Source organism: Macrobrachium rosenbergii, chromosome 4 (genome assembly GCF_040412425.1).
Source record: "Macrobrachium rosenbergii isolate ZJJX-2024 chromosome 4, ASM4041242v1, whole genome shotgun sequence".
NCBI classification, from domain to species: domain Eukaryota; kingdom Metazoa; phylum Arthropoda; class Malacostraca; order Decapoda; family Palaemonidae; genus Macrobrachium; species Macrobrachium rosenbergii.
Window position 1 is genome coordinate 19192501 of NC_089744.1, and position 12308 is coordinate 19204808.

Below are 12308 nucleotides of genomic sequence, written 5' to 3' on the forward strand. Positions count from 1 at the left end.
TATGCTTTATAAAACGTACGTACGTAGTCCATTTTGAATACTGCAATATAATATGGTACCCACACTACCAAAAAGGATATTGCACAAATAGAGAGTGTACAAAGGTCATTTACAGCTAGAATAGAAGTAGTTAAGGACCTTGACTACTGGGAAAGACTACAATTCTTAAATTTATATAGTCTTGAAAGGAGAAGAGAACGCTACATGGTAATCCAAGCATGGAAACAGATAGAAGGGATTACTGAAAAAATTATGGAGCTAAAAATATCAGAAAGAGCAAGCAGAGGTAGATTAATAGTGCCCAAAATGATACCAGGAAAACTAAGGAAAGCACACAGGACATTAATCCACCACGCACCAGCATCGATAATGCAGCGTCTATTGAATGCGCTACCAGCTCATCTGAGAAACATATCAGGAGTGAGCGTAGATGTGTTTAAGAATAAGCTCGACAAATATCCAAGATGCATCCTAGACCATCCAAGACTGGAAGATGCAAAATATACCGGAAGATGCGTTAGCAATTCTCTGGTAGACATCAGAGGTGCCTCACACTGAGGGACCTGGGGCAACCCCGAACGAACTGTAAGGTCTGTAAGGTAAGGTCTCTCTCTCAGTATGGAAATGGAAAAAGCAAAAACTAAAACACTCTCCCTCTCTCCTCTCTCTCTCTCTCTCTCTCTCTCTCTCTCTCTCTCTCTCTCTCTCAGTACGGAAATGGAAAAAGCAAAAAAGCAAAAACTAGAACAAACTCCAACCGTCTGTCCGTCTCTCTCTCTCTCTCTCTCTCTCTCTTCTCTCTCTCTCTCAGTACGGAAATGGAAAAAGCAAAATCTAGAACAAACTCCCTCCGTCCGTAGGGAGGTATTGCCATCAACGTACCTCATGGTGTTCATTGTGGGCATTTTTAAGGTTCTTCATAGTGTTCCTTCGGGGCCTAGCTGCAACCCCTTTCATTCCTTTTACTGTGCTAGCAACATCTTCAAGTGTAAAAATTCTGTAAAGAAAGGTCATAGTGATACTAAACATAAAACATATGATGGTAATAAATGCACAGTATATAAAGAGTATGTGTCAACGGTGAAAAATAATAAGGATCATGGCTTTGACTAATAATCTTCTATGCAATTTAATACAAGAAGAAAGCAAATTTAAAAAAAGAACTAAAGACACTCCTATTCTGCAGGAGCTACGATACTGACGAGAAAACACTGAGAGACAATTATACAATATACGAAGCACCTTACTTTGAAAACGCACAAGGGTCCCCCAGAGAGGGAATTATCCGTGTGGAGGGTTGTACATAAAACCAAAGAAAGTGATACAAAGGGAAGTATCTACGTTCATATTTTGTTTCTGCCACCATACTTTCCACACTCTCCTAACAATTAATTCACAATGTAACTGCGAGATTTCCTTCTTACACCATTTAGACCTTCTTACTGTCAATTTCCGTTTCAGCGTGAATGACCTCATAGCGCTTGGCCTAATTCTATTCTGATTACGATGTGGTATGCACAGAGATAATGTGCAGTAAACTCTGTGACAGTTATCTGCGGAAATTGAATACTAGTATCTTGAAAAACGAGGACATTTATGAGGCGTCGGTGAATTCTGGCTCAGTGTTATTTCAAGAAAAGAAGATGTGTTAATAATTTAAAGCGGAGGGAATAGGTCGAGCTTGAAACCAGAAAATGGCTCCTTGCTTCCTCCAAACGGTTACGAAGCGATCGCGCTTTGCAAACACGATTAAAACAATGGTATGTGAACATGATCAGCATGTCAATCAGAATCTTAACATTCAGGTCATAAAATCTAAAAGTATTTAAAAATAGCATAACTGGAAGGTACAAAAATCGAAGAGTTAGGTCTAGGGGGGAAAAAGAACCTTTTCTATTGAAATAGTTAAAGTGTAAACTTTTATCTCATCTGAGTTGGATAGGTAAAAAGTTAAGTATACCTTAGTTTAACCAGACCACTGAGCTGATTAACAGCTCTCCTAGGGCTGGCCCGAAGGATTAGACTTATTTTACGTGGCTAAGAACCAGTTGGTTACCTAGCAACGGGACCTACAGCTTATTGTGGAATCCGAACCACATTATAGCGAGAAATGAATTTCTGTCACCAGAAATAAATTCCTCCAATTCCTCATTGGCCGGTCAGAGATTCGAACGCGGGGCCAGCAGAGTGCTAGCTGAAAACGGAACCCACCCACCCAATGAGGAACTGTAACAGGCACTATGAATCAACTGGAAAGTAAGACGGAAGAAAGAGAATATGAACGAAGGTACAGTAAAAAGAATGAAAGGGGCTGCAGCTAGGGGCCGAAGGAACGCTGCAAAGAACCTTAAGTAACGCCTACATTGCACCGCATGAGGCAGTCTACACTGACGGCGCTACCCCACTACGTGGGCCAAGATCTTTCTATAAGCAAGAGTGGTTTCCTGAAAATCAATTATACAGTAGCAGGCTATTAACATTATTATTATTACACTATTATTATTATTGTTAGCCAAACTGAAAGACACCAGCAGCGTAAAACGTCTGGCGAGGGAATGGAAAATTGGAAATTTAGTCAAAAGTGATTTCAGAAAGCGTGCATGTAAATTTACCTTTTAGTTCAGAATATATTTCACAACCTAGCTAGGAAAATTACCTTGCAAATTAGAGGATGTTAGAATGAATTGCCTGAGAATACTGAAAGTATCACGTATCACAAATGAAAAGGACTGCGAGAGGCAAGTACAGAAATGTATTGCTCTACCCGTAATTGCAAAGTCTATAAAATTTCTGTTAAAAATGCACTTTACAAAAGAAAAACGTACGATCTAATTGTTGGTAAACAACAGCGCTATCCTCTGTGCTGAAACAATCCAAAAGTTTATGTAACTGTCCGTAAGTCTCGTCTTTAATAGCTCAACGGGCTAAGCCGGATTTTCTATACAGTGCTTTCTTTATCAGACATTTCATAAGAATTTAGCAGCAGGATGATGCAAACACGATTCAAATCAATACCTCACTCAGGCGACAGTAATTGCTCCAGACAGTACCAGCACGTACAGATGATTCAGATGTATTAGAAATGCAATGTAAAATTTAGGCCAAAGGCCAAGCACTGGGACCCATGAGGTCATTCAGCGCTGAAACGCTTTATATAGGTGTAATAAACCTCGCAGTTGCACTATGAAGCAACTGTAACGAGAGGATTAAAGATGGAAAAAAGAGAATACGAACGGAGGTGCGGTCAAATGAATGAAAAGGGTTGCAGCTAGGGGGCCGAATGGGCGCTGCAAAAAACCTTAAGTAATGCCTACAGTACACGGCGTAAGGTGCACTGACGGCACTACTCTCCTACGGAGCATGCAGTTCAAAGTACCCTCTGAGAATGTTGTAATGCCTGGACTCATCTTCAAACATTCTTGAAAATGTTCAGCTGTTAGTAATTCTCTGTCCAAACCACGTACTAGTTCTGAGATTGTGGCTAAACTATATTCAAATGACACATTATATATTTCGTTAGCAACGCAAGCATGGTAAACTAAATCATTAGCAAATGCTCCGTTGCCAAGAGTAAGCGTTAAAGGTTTTTAAGTCAAGTTTCCTTTCCTTACATTAGCCAAGACCACCGAGGTAAAGTTGGCTACGTCATGCACGGAAGAATGGAAAATGGGAACTCTGCAGTAACATTAGGCCTACACAAAGCCTGCTGTTATTGCTACCGCATGCGCGTTACAGTGGACGAGAGTGAGAACTCTCGTGAGGCTTCTTTATTTTTAACATGAATTCGGAGAACCTTGAGATCTCTGTAAAGGGTTACGTTAATGTAAACGACAGCAAGTTACCAATTGCCAAACACCTCAATAAACTTGATCGATAATAACATGGCAAGTAATTCCTTTTTCATACTACTGTAAATTCATTAACCTGTCAAAACCAACAAACACACAAAGCATTAACAGGTTTTCTAATTGAATCATACATGTTGCTACATAATTAAATAAATGAAGCCAGCGATACTACCCACAATGTGTATGGGTCCACCTACTCATGACTCATGTAACTTAAAAACAGTCCATCGTAGATGAGGTCCGACCAATACGTCTTGTGGACTGCCCCAAGGCCACTTAGCAACCAACTTTGAGGACGGCAGGTTTCCTCATATTAATAATCATAAATTCGTCAAACTACAGCTTGGGATCTGGCAACTACTGAACAAGCTAGTCCTGAGAAATTGCGTTGTAACGGTCGAGCAAAGAATTCTAAAGAAAAAATTATAAAATGTAAAATGCATACGGCATTCACACCTATTATGGTCAAAAATAGCAAACCGCTCTGAGGACTAAAGTCCAAAGACGCAGATAACTATTGAATTTAATTTTTTTCTTCTTTTAAATTTTCATTTCCCAAAATAAGCTTTACATTGGTTGTTTACAAATATTTACATTTATGGTGAAAGATAATTTACAATAATTTTTAATATTTACAAATTTGTTATGTATTTATCCGTGAAATGTTTAAAGGAATCTCCTAACTGAAAATTTAAAATCAATCTGGATCTCGGCATCCTTTCCTGAATCATAGTCCTCAAGTTTGAGTCATTTAATAGTTTCCCATTCTTATAACCTTGTCACAGTCCACTAATGTCACTTATTAATATTACTGCAGTGTTTGTCTCTTTTCTAGAAATGGGCTCAAAATCAAACTTTATCAGCTTTAGCAAAACAACATAATTAATCCCACAAACTTACAAGTTTTTCGCTAAAGGACAAAAGTAAAATACATGCATCATATTTTCAGTTTCCCCATTCAACACAATATTGATCTCTTGATATTTTCATAACACGCACTCTCTATTTTGTAGGAAGCACTTCATGCAAATATTTGTACAATATATGTCTATCACAAGGGTCAATTAATCAATTATTTACGTTCTTCCATATCTCAGTCCATTTGTAAGTAGGATAGTACATTTCGGCATTTGATTTAAAGCTGTCATTTTCCACAAGGATCATATATAGGTGTTTGGTTTTTATATCTGGGAATGACTGCACCTTCATTAACTTCCTCACTAGACTGACTACAACACTGAAGTAAGGGGCTGGGAAAATAGTTGCGTCTCTCACACTGTTGCCCAGTGAACCACTTAATCTTATTTGGCTATAGTACATAAGTTATATACCTGAACCTTTGTGCGCGAAACATTTTAAGAAAGTTTTAACAAAAATTGCTTAGGATTTTGTACACGCATTGATAATGCCAGTTCCTCCTCTTAACTTCGGAAGGTAGAGAGTTTTCCTATTTATAGGCTGGTAGTTCCCATTCCAAAGATATTTAAACATACATTTCTCAATATGTTGACCAATTTCTTTTGTCATAAGAAAGGAGTGAGCTATGTACCAGACTTTAGAAAGGACTTTGAATTTCGTAAAATTGCCTTCTGAAATAAAGTATATTTCCTTAAACCTAGCAGACTAATTGACTTTACAAATTTATTATAAGCTAAATCCCAGTTAATCTTCAAAGTGTCACAATAGATGTTACAATATGTTACTCCGAGAATTCTATAACACTGTTTGTACTTTCAATTCACCTACTGGCCATGACAACCTACCTTTCAATTCCCCAGTTCCAAAAATACTTGTTTTTTCCATATTCAGTTTTGCTCCTGTGGCGAACTCAAACATTCTTATCAAATCAAACACTTTGTTATTCCCTCGTCACAAGAAATTACAACAGATGAATCATCAGCAAAACCACAAAGTGGTACTTTAAGATAAGATCGTTAGGAAATTTAGGAGTGTACATCATTAAATTATCTTTTAATAACCTATGCAATGGTTCTTGGGCTATTATAAAAATCATCATTGAAAGGGGACATCCTTGCCTCACTGATTTTTCGACTGCAAAGTTTTCAGATATATTTCCATTAATACACAAACAGCTTACTGCATCACTATATAGTAATTTAACCTAACCTATGAATTTTTCGTCGAAACCAGGTTTTTCCATCACTTTATACAGAAACTGTAGGCCTACCCTTTCAAAGGCTTTATCCCAATCTAATTTTATTATGGAGGCTTTCAGGTTCTCTCCATTTGAGTAATAAATGATGTCTCTAATGATCGTATTACCAAGATTAATAGACCTTCCTGGCACACTACAAGACTGTTTCTTTGAGATAATTTTTGACGGTACTAATTTTAGTCTGTTAGCAATCAGTTTTGCAATAATCTTGTAGTCGACATTCAGCATGGTAATGGGTCTCCAGTTAGATAAATACTGTAAATCAAAGTCTTTGGAATTACTTTGCTAAATTTTATCACTCAATTATTAACTTTGACATCAAGTTGTTTTCCAAAATAAACCGCACCACTTCAGTGAAATCCCTATTAATAATTGGCCACATTTGTTTATAGAACTCCACAGAAAGCCCAGCTAGGCCTAGAGTTTTTCCGTTTCTCTTTTCTCTTATTATTTTTCTAATTATCTTTTCTGAAATCTCAGAAATAAGACCAACGTTATCTTTTTCAATTTCCTTCCCGACAAATTTTAATATTTTCTCTTTGTTCTTATTCACTACATCTTTCTTTTTTGAATAACTTTTCATAGTAACCTTTAGTATAATGTAATATTGCCCTAACATTATTCAACTTATTCTCATTTTCAGGAACAATGTTGCTTATAATTGGTTTGCTATTCTTTTCTCTCTTTAGTAAATATGGAGACACTCTCTCACTTTGTACTTTTCCTCTACTTTCGCCCTAATTCTAATTCCTTCACACATTTCATCTTCAATACAGTTTATCCTTGTTTTTAATGTATTGGTTTCTTCGAACTTTTCACCTGACACAGTCAAAACCCATTAATCCCATAAGCCGAGTTTTAAGGACATTTAGTACCCCCATACCTCCCTTGGCTACTGATTCCTGATGATTTTTTAAAGAACTTCATCAACTCCCCTTTTGCAAAAGTCCACCATTCAAGTACGTTTCCGTAGCTACATTTTTCCCTTTTCAGTCTTTTCCAGTAGTTATCAAAATCACTTTTCACTATATCCTGACTAAGGCTGGAAGTGTTTAGCTTCCAGTATCCCCTATCAATCATGTCTTCATTATTGATTTTAAATGACCACTTAATCATGCAGTGGCCAGACCAGCTTATCGGAATGTTTTGAACATCTGAGAGTTTTCACATTTTCAAATAGTCCTTTTACATATAACCTGTCAATTCTCGAACCATAGTTGTCTTTAACATAAGCGTATTGTACCATATGATTAGTAGCAAACCAAACATTTCTTAACCCTAAACTGTTTTTTAGGCCACACTTGAAACAAGTTGTTTGTTGGCCAGCATACAAAAACGATACATTAAACCCTTCGATATTAGTCGTGGATGGTATGTTTTTCTTGATTATCATGCGAGCTGTCCTAACACCACTCAACAAATCTTGGAAAGGCCCCACGATGTGTTAATTCTTTCCAATATTATCAACTTTGCCATATTTGCTTAAAAACTCGGTTAAAGGCTGGTCATCAAATGGAGGATTTCTAATTGATACATACGTATACATAGCACTCAAGTTGAACACTTTAGCTTTAAAGGATTTCCTTAAAGGGATTTCTTTATTCTCACATTTATCAATAACACTCTCAAACGTAGTTGAAGACAATTTTGTTACAATTCTATTCCTGCTTAATACCTGGACTCCTATTATATCACCATATCCTAATTTCATCTCTTCAAAAAGGACTTCGGTAACAGGTAAGAGGGAAATTCTAAACCGGAAGTGTCTTTCCTCTTTAGTGGCGCTACGTAGCTGCTCATCCTGAAACCATTCACTAGATGGCAGCACAGTACACAGTTTTAGCGTCCTTGTCGCTTGCCCTAACCCTAAGGCGATTTGCTTTAGGGCATATAGGTTTTCGGCTATGTAATACGTAATTTTTTCACCAATTTTCAAGTACTGATGATAGCTGTTGCAAAAGTCTGTCACCTTCACTGAATCACTACATATTCATAGGTATTCCACGCAACTTATTGTTCCACTAATGTCTCTTATACTGGAGAAACACGAAGAAAACCGGGAGACACTCTCAATGTTTACATTCGCCAACACTCCTCTTTGAATTTAATAAGTTAGAATGAAGAGTACTGTTGAGTGCCGTTTGGTTTCTTTGCCCGGAGAGTATATCACTCATGGTAACACAAAGAATATGCACAAATTCCTCTCCACCGAAATTCATTTCACCATACATAAAGGACCTACAATTAAGAAAATAGCCCTTGAAATAACCAATTTATCGTGGGAAAATAATCTAATATTAAATTTAGCTAAATGGCGAGAAACTCGGCAAGCCTCATCGAAGAACTAGCTTCGTGTAGTTACGTCAGTTTCGTAAATGAAAACGAGTAATTACGCAAGGAAGAAATTTAAATTACATGGGAAAATTTCATAAACAGAACGAAATATTAATGGTCTGAAAACAACAGGCACAAGTTAGATAAAAATCATAGCGCTAGAGTCCTTTGCTTAATTGTTATCGACGTGTAGGCGACCATGATTTAAGCCGTAGTACGCACAAATCAATCAGACGAACAGAACACTATCATTGGGACTGCATAAAAACTCTCATCTTACCTTCGTTCCGGGTGATGCTGGTCTAAAAAAAAAACTCTGCCTTGGTTGAATTTGCTGCTCCATCTCTACGCGAAGTTTCCCCATAAAATAAGTAATAACTGCGCCGAAGTTTTTTCGGCACAAACGAGTTTTCTGTACAGCGTATAATGCTGTATGGGACTCTCATCCACGGCCCATGAAACTTTCAGCCACAGCCCGGTGGTGGCATGTGTTGTTGGCACTTGTAGCGGTGCCAGACGCACGATCATGGCTAACTTTATCCTTGAGGGCTGCAATTTGGTATGTTTGATGATTGGAGGGTGGATGATTAACATAATTTGCAGCCTTCTAGCCTCAGTAGATTTTAAGAAAACCCAGACGAGCTTGATAAAACACTGATCTATACTGGAGTCTGGACTCCGGACTGGACTGGACTGGACTGGCCTGGACTGCTAAACAGAAAACTCCAAGGCAGAATCATAAAGCGTATTTAACCGCCAAACTATCAGTTTCAAGAGCTATACAGACTCAATAGTAAACTAACAAATTCTTAAATTACCCTATTACCATCAAACCATTGCCTATAGTTCAAACCATCACCAAAGTAAACAAAAGATTTTTTACTGTATTATTGAATGCAAATCACAAAAAATGATATAATTATATATATATATATATATATATATATATATATATATATATATATATATATATATTTGTAATTCAACACCAAGATAGGGCATTTATACTGGAAAATCAAAACCTCGCAATGATTGTCTTTTTATTAACAAACAAACATAGAACAGTAGTTTCTATAAAATACAACATGAAAGATTATGTGTTTAAACTGTTTATCAGTTCAACTACAACGTGTGTTTTAACATATTTGTACTACGTGACCAATGTGTCTATATAGCCTATAAAAAAGATTGACTTATGTGGTTAAAATATAGATTTTATTTAGGGTAGGATGAGCTAAGACATTATTTATATATATTCATCAGAAGACATGCTATCAAGAATCATCTCCTGAATAAGACACTCTTATTATTTTAGGTCATTTTTTCAAAGCCAAGACAATATTAGTGACTAGGAGGGGTTTGGCATAACCTGATCGTTCAAAATACGTTTTCTTTTAACATTTTAGCATCGTAATTTAGACAAAACCACAATCACCAACACTTATTATGAAAATCTTCAATTAAAGTAGAAGTTACAAATACTTGGTTTATCACCATAAGAAACTGGTGAAAACCTTTGCCCACAGACAATTGCTGTTAACTGAGGCGAACACTACCATAGCTTTCATCAACGTCTTGGTGCAGACACGCTCCTTAAACATCCTTTGAAGCAAAATCTGGCCACACTCGCAAACAACAATACCTAATGTCTTAACAATCAGAAAAATGACAACATTCCAGAGCCACTCATCTGTCTGTTTCATCTCAATTCAAATAATATCTAACCATACTCATGATGACACTTCCGCTGACCGGACACTGAGGGTAATGGAGACCGCAGTCACTCTGACTTTCGCCTAATGTCTTCGCTGCTACGTAGTCACCTGCACCTCCCGGAGGTAGGAGCCCTTCGCCAGGTTTAACTGCACGGCTGAGGAAAGCAAACGACATGTGTGTATTGAATCCAATTTGATTGATCATTAGGTCTCTGGATATTCTTTTACGCAGTGAAAGAATGTTTAAACAATTAACAACAATTAAAGTCATTTATACATTTTGCACGAAACTGAAAAAAAGTCACTTGAGTTAACATATGGGATACCTAAAAATTTTGAGAAAACCATCCGGCAAATCTCATTCATTTATTTCAGAGTCAAATGATTGTGAGGGAGAGAATGTATGAACCTGGTGACACATCAAATGTCAACAAAGGGAAGGAACGCACCAAAACACGTCATCAGAACATCAGTTTACCAAAATGACGTCATCGCAACATTAAATACTCACGAGTCACGAGAGATATAATCATCTTTAGTCTTACCCGACTAGACTGAGAACCGCCCGCTGCTCCTCATCCAAGTCTTCCTCCCCGAGTCCCGCCAATTCGCACACGAGCTTCATCCCGCATCCAGCCACATCCTGCCGACGGATGACATCCAGCACTCGACGGAGAGCTTCCTGTTCGTCTTGGGATCCTGCCTGACGGCGTCGCCTGTAAATTTCGTTGCTCTCGTGTTCCCCTCCTCCCCCTCCTCCGTAGCCTCCGCCTCCACCACCACCTCCGCCTCCATGGTGACCTCCTTCTCCTCCCTCATAGCCTCCGCCTTCACCACCTCCTCCGCCTCCATAGTGACCTCCACCACCTCCTCCTCCATAGCTTCCTCCATCTTCAACTTCGCCTCCATGGTGACTTCCGCCACCACCTCCTCCTCCATAGCTTCCTCCACCTCCTCCTACAAGACCTCCACCTCCTCCTCCATAGCCTCCTCCACCTCCACCTCCACCTCCTCCGCCTCCATGATGACCTCCACCACCTCCTCCTCCATAGCTTCCTCCATCTCCAACTTCGCCTCCATGGTGACCTCCACCATCACCTCCTCCTCCATAGCCTCCTCCACCTCCACCACCTCCGCCTCCATGGTGACCTCCGCCACCTCCATAACCTCCTCCGCTTACAAGACCTCCATCATCTCCTTCGCCTCCATAGCTTCCTCCACCACCACCTCCGCCTCCATGGTGACCACCACCACCTCCTCCTCCTCCATGGTGACCTCCACCACCTCCTCCTACAAGACCTCCACCTCCTCCATAGCTTCCTCCTCCATATCCTCCGCCTCCTCCTCCTCCATATCCTCCGCCTCCTCCTCCTCCATATCCTCCACCTCCTCCTCCTCCATATCCTCCTCCCTCCTCCTCCTCCTCCTCCTCCTCCATATCCTCCGCCTCCTCCTCCTCCTCCATATCCTCCGCCTCCTCCTCCTCCTCCTCCTCCTCCTCCATATCCTCCGCCTCCTCCTCCTCCTCCATATCCTCCGCCTCCTCCTCCTCCTCCTCCATAGCCTCCTCTTTCTCTGTCGCCTCTTATAGTGACGTAGGCAAGTATTCCAATACCAATGGCCTTAGCGGCCGCCCACGCTGCTGCTCCGAGCCCCCCGACTCCTCCAGTCAACCAGGTGAATCCGCCTTCAGGTTCCGGGAAGAGACAATTTTGGGAATGGTCAGTAGCTTTCTGGGAATCTTTCAGCTTTTTGGGAATCTTTAAGCTTTCTGGGAATCTTTAAGCTCTTTCGGAATCTTTAAGATATGCTTTAAAAACTTTCGTTTAATATTTTGAGGAGTTTTAACTAATGTTTTAAGTCTTTTGATGTGCTTGTAAATAACTTTGATACTTTTGAAATTTTGAGCAATAGAATGGAAATCATTAAATAATTTTGAAAAATGTTTAAGATTCATTAAAACCAGTGAATAGTTTTGAAAAATCTTCAAGATATGTTTCACAAACCTTCGTTTAATATTTTGGGGGGTTTTAACTAATGTTTTCAGTTTTTTGTGTGCTTGTAAATAACTTTGATACTTTTGAAATTTTTAGTAATAGAATGAAAATCATTAGATAAGTTTTGAAAATGTTTAAGAAAGATCCACAAACCTGCGTCTAATATTTTGGGGAGTTTTAACAAAAGTTTAAGGTTTTTAAAGTTTTAAGTAATGGTTTTGAAATTATCAAATAAGTT

General features: G+C 38.9%; 1 protein-coding gene across 1 annotated transcript; it reads right to left on the reverse strand.

The window, feature by feature from the left end:
• Positions 1-9364: 9364 nt before the first annotated feature.
• LOC136837014 (uncharacterized) lies at positions 9365-11474 on the reverse strand. Its single transcript, XM_067101555.1, has 3 exons — positions 11368-11474; positions 10619-11284; positions 9365-10228 (listed from the first exon to the last, which is right to left on the reverse strand). Exons 1-3 carry the CDS (start codon positions 11472-11474, stop codon positions 10063-10065), a joined length of 939 nt encoding a protein of 312 aa, XP_066957656.1. The 3' UTR covers positions 9365-10062.
• Between the last annotated feature and the right edge of the window lie 834 nt (positions 11475-12308).

Bases quoted from the DNA above. Each gene is read 5' to 3' on its own strand.
- LOC136837014 (XM_067101555.1), bottom strand. From the start codon at position 11,474: ATGGAGGAGGAGGAGGTGGAGGATATGGAGGAGGAGGAGGCGGAGGAT. The intron at 11,285-11,367 runs GTAGGAGGAGGT...TGGTGGAGGAAG, and splicing joins ATGGAGGAGGTGGAGGTCTT to CTATGGAGGCGAAGGAGATG. The intron at 10,229-10,618 runs GTAAGACTAAAG...TGCTTTCCTCAG, and splicing joins GCGGTTCTCAGTCTAGTCGG to CCGTGCAGTTAAACCTGGCG.